Raw genomic sequence first — 12,447 nt, forward strand, 5'->3', positions numbered from 1 at the left:
CATAAATGCAGGACTCCCCTAATTTCTCATTTACACCAGAAATTCCCCTTCTGCTCCAATAATCTAAAAGGAATTTTAGCGGAAGGCTTCAATTTAACAGCCAAAAGCTGGAAACCACACCCCAATCTCCCACAAGTACCTACATCTGGCATTGATCCTATAATTAAGTCATACTTCCGTACACCCTAGTAATATATTCAGGGAATGGGTAGAATAAAATGCTGAACAAGACACCATTCAATTAATAGACAACATCTTTACAGCTTGAGTTGATAATACAACCACTTCAACCAGATTGCCTCAAAATGGCAGATGCCAGCCTTCCCAAGCTCTCAATGGCAACATCTAGAGTGTGACCTTTTATACATATCTATACAACAAAAGATTATTTTACATATGATTTAACAGAGCTAGAACTTAGGTTCTACCCCAGACTGTTGCTCATTGTAGCGGAAGTTTTGTGGGATGGGTTAATCGTACATCTGGAAATAGCAGACGAGATCTTGGTGGATCAAGAATAGGACTCATTAGAATGCGCAACACATAGATGTATACCAATCATGAACTGCTCATGTGCTTAGCATTGGCATCCCCTGGCAAAGTAAATGTGGCAGTAAGGGCAGCATGATCTGACAAAGAATATTCATCTGGCCACACCCCCGCTTCGACTGCTTGAGGAAAAAGAAATGCGTCCTTGATAGTGAAGCTTTGACTTCTGCTGAGTTTCCTACATCTGTCTTGCAGAGAAGCGTCACTGCCTTCTAAAAACTTCTCTGATTGCAATCTCAACATCAGTTCTCTCATTGTGCCTATCGATGCATTGCAAAACAAGCTTGAAATTGATTCCCTTGAGGGTATCAAAGAGACCTCTTCCTCAGCAAGTAGGGCCTGCGTAGAAAACAGTACATCAGAACATGGGAATCCAAGTGGAACTGATGTTCTCCTCCTTGATACATGCCTCAAACTCGTTGTAATCAATGACACCGTTTCCGTTAATGTCGATCACCTGCATCACCTGATCAATCTCTTTTCTGGTTAAACCTTCTGAACATGCATCTGACCAGGTTTCTGTAAGGCCGAGCTGTAGGAAAATATACTCTCTCTCTCTCTCTCTCTCTCTCTCTCTCTCTCTCTCTCTCTCTCTCTCTCTCTCTCTCTCTCTCTTTTAGAGTCTTTCTTTCTCTCTTGGAAGAGTTTCCTACGACGTTAAAACTCCCTTCTTCTCGGGTGTGTGTGTGGGTGTGAGTGTGTGCGCTAATAAAAAGAGGAAAATGGGATAACCTTTCTATCACTCAAGTGTGGTAGATTGGTTATGCCATTTCCCTCTTGAATAACAGGTCTTGAGTTCAACTCTCCTCGTCGGCTAGATCTTTAAGGTCTCTTGGGATAGTTTCCTACGACGTTAAAACTCTCTTCTTCTTCTTCTTCTCTCTCTCTCTCTCTCTCTCTCTCTCTCTCAATATGGAGACCAAGAGCAGCTCACCCGTGTGCAAGTCTCCCTCGACGGTAACAAAGGAAACATTCATGGTCACGAACAAGAGAATAACACAAGTGAAAAAAGAGATGAAAGAGTGAAAAACGGAGATGGAAGGATGGTGGAAAGAAAAGGCCAACCTCATCCAAAGTGCTCCGGGAATGGGTCTCAACCCTCAAGTGAGAGCTTGCCGAAACTAGAGCGGGGAGTGGACTTGGAGGAGAAATCCAGACCTCGATGATAGAGGAACTCAAAATCATCAAAGAAGAAGTGCGGAAGATCAAAGACGAAGAGAAGGAACATGAGGCCAAGACGTCATCGTGGGTAGATGTAATCACGAAAACATAGAAGAAGGTAGATGAGGCCAAAAAATGGATAGAAATCGCCAAGAAAGCGAAAGGGAAAGAACCAATAGCCATCCCCACTCCCACAATCATCAACATGACCCTAGAGGAAGAGCAAAGGAGGAAGGCTAGAGCTTTACATGTAGGAGTGACCGGTCTAAAAGACCGTGATGATATGGAGGGGAAAGTCAAAGAACTTCTAATTATGATGAGTAGTGAGGCCACTCATTGTAAGGTGCAGCGGAATGAATGTTGTATTTTCTCAAGATTAGTGATCTTTATTGCTCAAGGTTCCTTTTAGTTCTTAGGGAAGGAGAGAGCCTTCCGTCTTGTAGAGTGCTATGATCACGAACAAAGTGAGTGGATATTGTGTGTGCAAGTGAATGAGACTGAGAGAGGAGAGAGCCTTCCGTCTTGTAGAGTGCTATGATCACGAACAAAGTGAGTGGATATTGTTCGTCGCGCTCGTGGTCCTTGGCTGCTTGATCTGCGGCCATTCTTGCAATTCTGTCGTCGCACTCACAGTCCTGAGCAAGGCGATTTTCTTCTTGTTTTGCGGCAAGAGCAATGCGCTCACGCTCCTGAGCAAGGCGCTCGCGTTCTAAAGCAAGGCCCTTGTCTTCCTGTCTATCCATCATGGCCATCATCTACTTAACCATTGCCTCCATAGGGTCTGGCGTAGATGGCGAAGGGGAGGGTTGGAAAAATCTCTGGGTGGGGAGAATCCTTCGTCGCCTCTCTCATGCTCATCACCTGAATGCGAAGTATCCATGCCGCTTCGGGTGACGACCATGCACTATGATCTTGGGGTCTTAAGCTCGCGAGGAACTTGGGTTCTTGAGGGTCTTGAGGTTCTTGAGGTCCTTGGTTCGTGAGAATCTTGGGTTCTTGAAGTTCTTGAGTCTTGAGGGTCTTGGGTTCTTGTGGTTCTTGAGGTTTTCTTTCGCTTGCAAATCGCGTTGGAGAAGGATCTTCTCTTCACCCGAGTTCTACCCTTTTCTGCGGGCGCACCCCTTGGCCGCCTTGCGCTCACACCAAGGTTGCTTTTTCCCACCTCACGTCGATTGGCCGGCAGCTAAGTGCACGGTCCGCTCTCAATGAGTGAAAAGAGACACAAGAGGAGACTGGACAAGCCCTTCTTTCTTGGGATTCCCGTCACTCTTCAACAAAACACGATTAGGAATCGCCACGCCCAAGTAAACTTGGGTTCATGCGATCGCAACAAGCAAAAAAAATTCTTGTGTTCTTGTGGTTCTTTCCTTTAGTAATGCAGAACACTTCCAAAGCTCTGATACCAATGAAAGGTGCAGCGGAATGAATGTTGTATTTTCTCAAGATTAGTGATCTTTATTGCTCAAGGTTCCTTTTAGTTCTTAGGGAAGGAGAGAGCCTTCCGTCTTGTAGAGTGCTATGATCACGAACAAAGTGAGTGGATATTGTGCGTGCAAGTGAATGAAACTGAGAGAAGGAGAGAGAAGAGATACGACACCGAGAGGTTGTAAAACCCTCCTCCGAAGGCCCCACTCTCGTCGGCGAGAGTGGTCTACTTTGATTGCACGAAGGTGTACAATGCGAATGCAATGGACTGATGCAAATTGGACTATGCCGATGACGACGACGGTGGTGACGACGACGACTTGATGACTGAAATCTGAGATCTTCTAACTGCTGTTTTTCAGGGCTGTTTCGCTGGCTGAAAATGACTGTTTTGGTTGCGTTTTGATGGCTGAAAATGGGGGAGCATCTGCAACCAACTTGGGGGGAATTTGCTACTGTGTCATGGCTGAAAAACTGTGTGGATCTGCTGTAGATGAAGGCTGAAAGCAAAAACGCTGACCTGCTGCAAAAACGCTAGCAAAAGCTGAGGTCTGCTGACTTATCCTAGCGTTAGCAAAACGCTGATGGGCTGAAGTGATGATGAGGCTAAAATCGTTGACGAAGATCAGCCTGTTGAGGCATAAACGCTAGCAAGGCTGATTTGCTGGGGTACTAACGCCAGAAGGAGGAACTCCAAGGCGAGGGCTGATGCTGAGGAAAGAAAACGCCAGGTATGGGGGACTGATGGCGATGCTTACTGCTTGGAGTGCTGAGGGGGGGGTACTGCTGAGAAGTTGCATGTTGAGCGGAAAGCTCCTGCTCCCTCTTCTGCCAGAAAGTGCTAACTTGGGTTTGCTTATATATTAACTTAGCAAAATTGCCCTACCTACTTTCATTGGAAAGTCACTTAAAAATAATAAGTGAAAATAACCAATAAATAGGAAAATAGGCTAAATGCATTGGAAAATTCCCCTAACTGATGCTAATGAATTCTGATGGGAATTCCGATGGTCATGCTGTGTGCAATTGGAGGATATGCATCTATGCTAAGTGACTGGGCATGCACGGTCTACGAATAGACTCACAAAAGTGCTAGATCACTGCTAATCTAGACTTGACTGAACTGAGTGAACCCTGCTGTGGTGTAGCTTGTCTACGGACACATAGGGTTGGGATGTGTCACGTGACATCCCCTCCTTTTCAAAGTGAGGTACTGGTACCGAACTGTATGGCGTCGAGGGAGATCGCCAACAGCATCCGGAATCCTGGAAGGGACTCTTCGCCGGCCCACTCTGATGTGTGGGTCGTGCGGTACTTGGAACTTCATAAAGGTCTGCAACGCTTGCTTCTTTGGGCCGCGCCGAAAGCGACTCAAAGTCTTCTGTGGCTCCTTCGATGCTTCAACTTTGTCTAGAGACCTGCTTCCTTTGACTTCAAGAATCTCCATGGCTGAAAATTCCTGAAACCATCTCCAACACAAAACCATGAACATACCCATTCCATGTAAAGTGAAGGAAAAAAATCTTGTCTTCTCTAAAGACTGTGTATGCAATGTAGATGAACAAATAGATGGAGTGACAACCCGTTCATCAAACACATGCAAACAATGAGGTCGAATCTTTTCTGTTTGATCGAAATCAATCAATTGTGGCAAATCACAATGGAAATGCCCATGCTTGGTGCTCATACTTTCATGAGCTCGTTCGGAAACTGTGTCATGCCAAGGAAGAGACATGAAATGCAACTTCCTGACATACAAACTTTTTAGCTTTTCACGAAAAATCCGCATACATTCGTGCTCATCCATGAGAGAAACGTGCTCAACATACAATATGTCATGCCTAGGAAAAGGGATCACATAACGATGTTGACTAAAATACAGGAAACTTTCACGAATGAAACACTCGAACAATGCGTGCATATCAATCATGCGAACACATAATACTTCCTGTGAGGGTTCTTTGGACCAAGGCTCGAGAGCCAATATCGGTTCGTCCTGAATGATCGAATCGTCTTGTGAGGGTTCTTTGGACCTCGACTCGAAATCCAAGATCGGATCTTCGTAATTGATCGAATCTACAACGAGGTTAGCTTCGCTAGGAAAAGCATCCACTAACACATCATCCTTGTGAACAATCGCATCATCTTCATGCAATTCATCATGTTTGTCTTTTTCATCCAAATCATTATCATTCAAATCATCATGCTTCTCATAATCATGCAAATCCTGTGTGTCATGCTGTGGAGAAAAAGAGACTGAGAGAGTCTCCTTATCTCGAATCCTTTCAACCTTGTCCTGCATATTAGCAATGAGAGATGGAGAAGGATTTCTTGAAGAAGCGTCCTACACGAAAGAAAACAAAGTAAGGAATCTATTTGTATGAAATATCGAGCTCGCTGCTGCTGCCCACACACCCCCCTTTCGCCCCTCCCCCCCCCCCCCCCCCCCTTTCGCCATCGCTGCCTGCCCCCCTCACCCTGCGCAACACCCTCACCCTCACCTCCCCCGCGCAGCCCACCTGCCCGCCCCTTGCGCAGTCCTCCCTACCCACCCGCTGCCCCGCCCGCTTCCCAGCCAGCCCCGCCTATAACCCTCCCCGCTGTCCGCCCGTCCCGTATTTTTGCCCAGCCCGCCTGCCTTTCCATTCACTCACCTGCGCCTGCACATTGCCTTTAGCCCTCTCCCTCTCCCTTCCTGCTTGTCGGGCTTCGCCAATACCATCGACGTGTTCGGTCCAGCAAGGTCCCTTCCGTTCATCGACGCTCCTTCGCTTCTACGTCACAGCAGCAGACACAGATGGAGGCTCAAGCTCCACCGCAGAGGGACTCCAATGAAGCCCCCTCGCCCGACCCCGTTGAGCCCACCATTCAACTTGCTCTCTCATCGACAGAGCAAGCGAGCCTAGCCGCAGAGGTGGAACGCCTGCACGCGACTTCCGTCATCTGCAAGATTCTCGATACCAGACCTAGCAGAGGAGAGTTGTATGATCTTCTCCAAGCCCGCCTTCTCGCAGAGGTGGGCAAGATCTTGGACGTTCAGTTCCTCGGACGAGACTACTATCAGATCGAGTTTGAGACCTCAGAGATGGCGTCCAAGGTCATCGCCATGAGCCCCATGACCATCCAAGCAGCTTGAGCCCACTTTCGACAGTGGAGACATGGTTTTGACCCTGCTTCAAATGTTATGGTAGAGGAGGCAAACCTTCCCATTTCCGTCTGCTTTCCTGGTTTTAGGAGGGAGTACCTACCACTTTTGTCCAGGATAGGCTCAGCGATTGGGACTATCCTAGAGACACTTCGCACGGAAGCTATAGTAGCTGCCAAGGTGGCCTGTATTCCCTCAGTTCGCGTTCTGGTTAGGGACACCCACACTCTCCCGAAGGTTGTCCTACTTCCTCGGGTGAGTGGGGGTTGGTTTAGACAGAGCGTGGAGTATTCGGGCCTCCCGAATCAATGCTTCATTTGTCGACAGATGGGCCATCTTACGAAGGCCTGTCCACGGAGGAGGCCCCGACCTACACCACATGCCCAGCCCGAGCCCCAGCCTTCAAGGACTGGCTAGCAACAGGAGGCAGAGACACAGAGCACACAGGCAAAGCCACCCTCCAAGCCTGGGGCTCCAGCGGAGGAGGGATGGCAGCAGGTTCGTGATCGACAACAGCAGGGGCCACAGCGACAGCCTGGCACTCAGAGTGGTCCTCAGGCGCCTGTCCAGTAGCAGTGGGTTCCCACAGGGAACCAATTCGGTCCTCTTAAGCAAGACGAGGTCCTTGTCCTAGCCTCCACCTCAGCTTCACCCTCGACAGCCCCCCCTCCCCTTCAAGATGGCGTCTAAGGTCATCGCCATGAGCCCCATGACCATCCGAGCAGTTCGAGCCCACTTTCGACAGTGGAGACATGGTTTTGACCCTAGCTTCAAATGTTCTGGTAGAGGAGGCAGACCTTCCCATTTCCGTCTACTTTCCTGGTTTGAGGAGGGAGTACCTACCACTTTTGTCTAGGATAGGCTCAGCGATTGGGACTGTCCTCGAGACACCTCGCACGGAAGCTATAGTAGCTGCCAAGGTGGCCGGCACTCCCTCCGTTCGCGTTCTGGTTAGGGACACCCACACTCTCGCGAAGGTCGTCCTACTTCCTCGGGTGAGTGGAGGTTGGTTTAGATAGAGCGTGGAGTATTCGGGCCTCCCGAATCAGTGCTTCATTTGTCGACAGATGGGCCATCTTGCGAAGGCCTGTCCACGGAGGAGGCCCTGACCTACACCAGAGGCCCAGCCCCAGCCTTCAAGGGCTGGCCAGCAGCAGGCAGGCAGAGACACAGAGCACACAAGCAAAGCCACCCTCCGAGCCTGGGGCTCCAACGTAGGAGGGATGGCAGCAGGTTCGTGGTCGACAACGGCAGGGGTCACAACGACAGCCTGGCACTCAGAGTGGTCCTCAGGCGCCTGTCCAGCAGCAGTGGGTTCCCACAAGGGAACCGATTCGGTCCTCTTAAGCAGGACGAGGTCCCTGCCCTAGCCTCCACCTCAACTTCCCTCCTCCCATTTCTTGATTTAGCCTCATTGTACATATGCTGTTTTTTCATTGGGAGAGTCTCCCCATTATGTTTGTTGTAGCCCTCTCTTGAAGAGGTGGGAGATATGGCTTAGTGGCTGAGCACTTCATACATGCCAAGGATCTGCTCTCAGAGCTTCTAGCAGTGATGTTCAATCGTGCCATGTGTGAGGGTTTGCCTGACACTTGGAGTTTATCTACTATTGTACCTATCTTGAAGTCAGGAGACCCTATGGAGCTTGGGAATTATCCCACTATCATGATTGGACACACATTGGTACGGTTGTACGTATCCATTCTTGAGCAACAGCTGAGTAGATGGGCAAAGAGGGAGGGTATATGCGTAGCCAGGCAGGCAAGGTTCAAGAGAGGTTTTTCTACTCTTGACCACATTCTGACACTCAGAGCCACGGCAGGGACATGGATTCCACTATTGTTATATGCTGATGATATTGTGTTGATCTCCGACTCTCCGAGGGGATGCAGCGTCACTTGGATGCTTTGCATAGGTTTGCCCATGACAGTGGTTTGTCTGTCAACCTTGGTAAACCAAGGTTATGGTGTTTAACACCACCTCACAGTGGACCAGGAGATCAGCACCCGCATTCACATACGGCCATAAGACAGTGGAGTATACAGAGTACACCTATCTTGGGGTGGTCTTTAGTGGACCAGCATTTTCATTGAGGAGAGCAACAAACACTAGGCTGACTAGAGCACATGCAGCATTGGGTTGCATGGAGAGGATGTGTTCACATATTCAGTTTCAAGAGCCTCGGACGAAGCTCTGGCTTTTTGACACTCTAGTGGCTTCCACACTGCTCCATGGAGTTCAGAATGGGGCCTTCATTAGACCATCACGGGAGGTCTGGTCGCACTGATGGATAGGGAGACATGGAGAATCCTCTAGTCTCTATGATCTCGCAGTTTATTAGAGCCAAGGCTTCAGTACCACATGACATTATTCGGGCAAAGCTAGCTGCCCTCCCACTAGTGGTTGAGGCGCTTACCAGATCAGTCTCCTTTATACACCGCTTGTGGGACATCCCAAAGACAGATATGCCCGCCTATCACTTGAGTCCTCTGGACAATTAGCTATGCAAGGAGATACAAGATGTTGGTATGGGGAGATGACATTATGATTTCAGGTACATGGCTTCAGCATGGACAGATTGCCCCCCTTCCGGTACTCATTGGATGCACCCTTTTTGACTTTTACACAGTCCGAGATCACCAGGCTCATCTGCAAGGACCTGACTCGGCTAGATACTAGGAGGACTTGGATACAGCCGGCACAGGAGTTGGACACAGAGATGGCTTTCTATAGAGAGCATCTTCTCCAGCTTACTGAGGATGGTTTTGTGACGATGCCCAGATACATGGACACGATGTGCTATTGACCAGATACGCACATCTTCACACCAGCTTCGGATCGAGACTGGTAGATACAACAGAGTACCAACAGAGGCCAAGACATGTCCCCTATGTCACATGGAGCTTGAGACAGAGTTGCACTACACATGTCACTGCCCAGTTTACTATGAGATACGAGGCCGCTTTCACTGCCTGTTCAGAGATGGCTTTGGACCACTCTCTAGAGTCATGGGGTATGAGGACCAGAGATGTCTAGGTCTGTTTTTGTTGGAGCTGCGCAGACATAGAGAGAGCCTAATGAGAGGAGAGGCTAGCCAGTCTCAGAGATAGATCACAAACTTCTTTAGAGCGGACACTGGGCAGCCGAAGGAGCAGCTACCACAGCATAGCTCACATTCTCCTCACACAAGAGGCACGTTGATCGATCGAGCGACCGAGCTAGGGAGATCCAAACGCCCATGACCACGGAGGACTAGACACAATCGACAGAGGCTGCATCAGAGGATTCCGATCACTTTGGCACGACATGCACGACGCCCGGTCAAACTACTGACCATGGAGGAGATTGATGAGATCCAGCAACGACCGATGATGGATCTCCTGTGATTTAGCTCTTTTGAGGATTGTACACCCTGCTCATCTTGTATCAGCCTTTGTATCAGTTCTCACCCATTATATTCCCACACGCACACCCACAGTGTGTTGTATTATCCCCTAGTTACTACTTCAACCCCCGCCCCCCTCCCTCCCCCCCTTCTTCTCATATCCTACACAGATTTCTAGCTAGCTACTTAGTTCACGTCTAGCAGTTAAGATTTTAGTTTTTCACTTTATTCATTTTATTTTTGTACCCAGACATTGTATTAGATCCACCAAGATTGTATAACTTTGGTCTCATAGGTCATTTTGGCCTTTTAAAGACGTTTAATATAACATCTCTCTCTCTCTCTCTCTCTCTCTCTCTCTCTCTCTCTCTCTCTCTCTCTCTCTCTCTCTCAGGGCAGCCCTTGCTTCTGACCCTCCCATGTACTACATTCTACATCCCAGTACACGATGGAGCTAGCTAGATTGATGCATTTGAATGGTTGTACTACCCTGAGCATATAGACATGCACATACCCCTAGTACTAGAGCTCCACACGGTGCCCATAGATCCCATCATCCACCAAAAGTCCTTTTCTTTTATTTTGTACCAGTTTGAACTATTTTGTCTTTTTTGATAGACGGAGGATATACATGTATACTTGATTTGTCTCATAGGCTGACTTCGGCCTCATATAGACATTAAAAAGCTCTCTCTCTCTCTCTCTCTCTCTCTCTCTCTCTCTCTCTCTCTCTCTCTCTCTCTCTCTCTCTCTCTCTCTCTCTCTCTCTCTCTCTCTCTCTCTATGAGAGGGTGACGGGTCGGGTTCGTTGCCCAGGCGGTTTTTCAGAGACCATTGCTAGCACCATTGGTGTTAAGCAAGGATGCCCACTCTCCCCGACACTCTTTGGGCTATACATCGACGAGATCTCCGACTACATACTGCGAGCAGGGGGAGAGGGGAGCAACTTAGCAGGTACTCCGGTCCACATCATGTTATATGCTGATGATATTGTGTTGATTTCAGAGTCACCCGAGGGCTTGCAACGCCATCTTGAGGCCTTGGACGAATTCAGCACACACAGGGGGTTGACTGTGAACCTTGGCAAAACCAAGGTTATGATCTTTCACACATCCAGTGCAGTGAGGAGCGCCGCCACCTTCACAGCAGCAGGAGGACAGGTTGATGTAGTCACCTCTTATGTCTACCTTGGCATCACATTCACCAGCCTACCAGGACCCTTCACTATGAGGCAGGCTGCTGTTGACAGGCTCACCCGAGGATATGCAGCTCTGGCCATGCTAGAGCGGAGGTGCCACCAGGCACACTTTCAGGAGCCCCGCACGAAGGGGTGGCTTTTCGACACCTTAGTCACCCCGGCCTTGATGTACTCGGCGGCAGTATGGGCACCAGGATTGACAGCTGACCAGTGGACACAACTTGAGAGACCACAGGTATATAGGATCTCACGCTTGCTCCGCAGCAAGAAGACAGTGCCACACGACATTATTAGAGCCGAGCTCGCCACACCACCTATGGTTGTAGAGGCACTATTCCAGACAGTTTGCTTCATCCAGAGGATGAGAGAGCTACCTCCTGACAGACTTACCCGTAGAGCATTTGAGGCAGCTATACAGCTATCAGAGAGTGGGCATGAGAGAGCATGGTACTCACAGGTCAGAGCATGGTTTGAGGGACACGGTCTTGACATGGAGAGCCTACCACCATTCCAGTACGACCCCCACTCACCATATGTTCACCTCTCTCGCAGTGAGAGGAACTTGGTATTGAGACAGGATCTGTGGCAGCTATACACTAGGAGAGTCTGGGAGGCACCTAGCTTGGGGACGAGGATGTCAGATTACAGAGACCAGTTTCTCACCATATTGTCTGGGGGGTTCATACAGAGACCACGCTACATGGACATATATATGCCACATAGCTCACGGGTGGCGATTGGTCAGCTGAGAGTGGCTTCACACAGGTTAGAGATTGAGATCGGGAGACATACTGGTGTTCCCAGGGGGGAGCGTATCTGCAGAGCCTGCATAGAGGAGGTGGAGAGTGAGGAGCACTTTGTATGTAGATGCAGAGCATACACTGAGATCAGAGGCAGGTATGAGGCCCTATTTAGAGGACAGCCCACTCTCCGAGAGATCATGGAATCTCGAGATCAGAGACAGCTCGGACGTTTCTTACTAGAGATACAGAGCCATCGGGACACACTACTACAGCCACACACAGCTACACAGACAGAGGGGAGACAGTCGCAGCTCACAGACTTCTTTCAGAGGATTTCCGCCCCCCCCTCACCAGACACTCAGAGGGGAGTGACACTCCCACAGGCGGAGGTGAACCGAGCTAGACGACGACCACGAGTCACAGGCTACAGGGGCGCGAGCTCCCACCACCGACAGATCGAGGAGATCCGAGCCCAGGAGCGCCGTGCCACTGAGGAGCGAGTGGCTCAGATGAGGGCTGACCCGACAGCTTTCATCCGGGTAGCCTTGACACCAGACCCACCCATGTACCACATCTTACATCCCCCCATTAGTACAGGATGGAGCTAGATAGCTTGATGCATTCTCATGATTGTACTACCTTGAGCATACAGACATGCATATACCCCTAGAGATAGAGCTCCATCCCTCCTCAGATACTCCACTACCTACATTCAGTTCAGTTTTGTATCAATTTTGTTTCATGTGTCTTTCCGATAGACGGATGACATACACACAATGTACATTTGATTTGTCTCATAAGCCGATTTCGGCCTGACATAGACGTTAAAAATCTTTCTTTC

The 12,447-nt window shown here is 49.2% G+C and overlaps 1 protein-coding gene across 2 annotated transcripts in view; it reads right to left on the reverse strand.

Annotated features, from left to right (window-relative positions):
* Positions 1-219: 219 nt before the first annotated feature.
* Positions 220-12,447, reverse strand: part of LOC147464222 (putative calcium-binding protein At1g02270) — a 57,801-nt gene continuing 45,573 nt past the window's right edge. The window contains exons 9-10 of one of the 2 annotated variants that reach the window (XM_086513723.1): positions 1,007-1,081; positions 220-888 (exon numbers count right to left, since the gene is read on the reverse strand). In XM_086513723.1, the coding sequence (XP_086369849.1) occupies positions 559-888; positions 1,007-1,081 (405 nt within the window). In that variant the 3' untranslated portion in view covers positions 220-558. Of the gene's footprint in view, positions 889-958; positions 1,082-12,447 lie in introns of both variants that reach the window. The other variant, XM_086513719.1, reaches the window with a different exon arrangement.

This window comes from Adiantum capillus-veneris, chromosome 1 (assembly GCF_014529385.1).
Source record: "Adiantum capillus-veneris isolate H3 chromosome 1, ASM1452938v2, whole genome shotgun sequence".
In the NCBI taxonomy this organism is placed as follows: Eukaryota; Viridiplantae; Streptophyta; class Polypodiopsida; order Polypodiales; family Pteridaceae; genus Adiantum; species Adiantum capillus-veneris.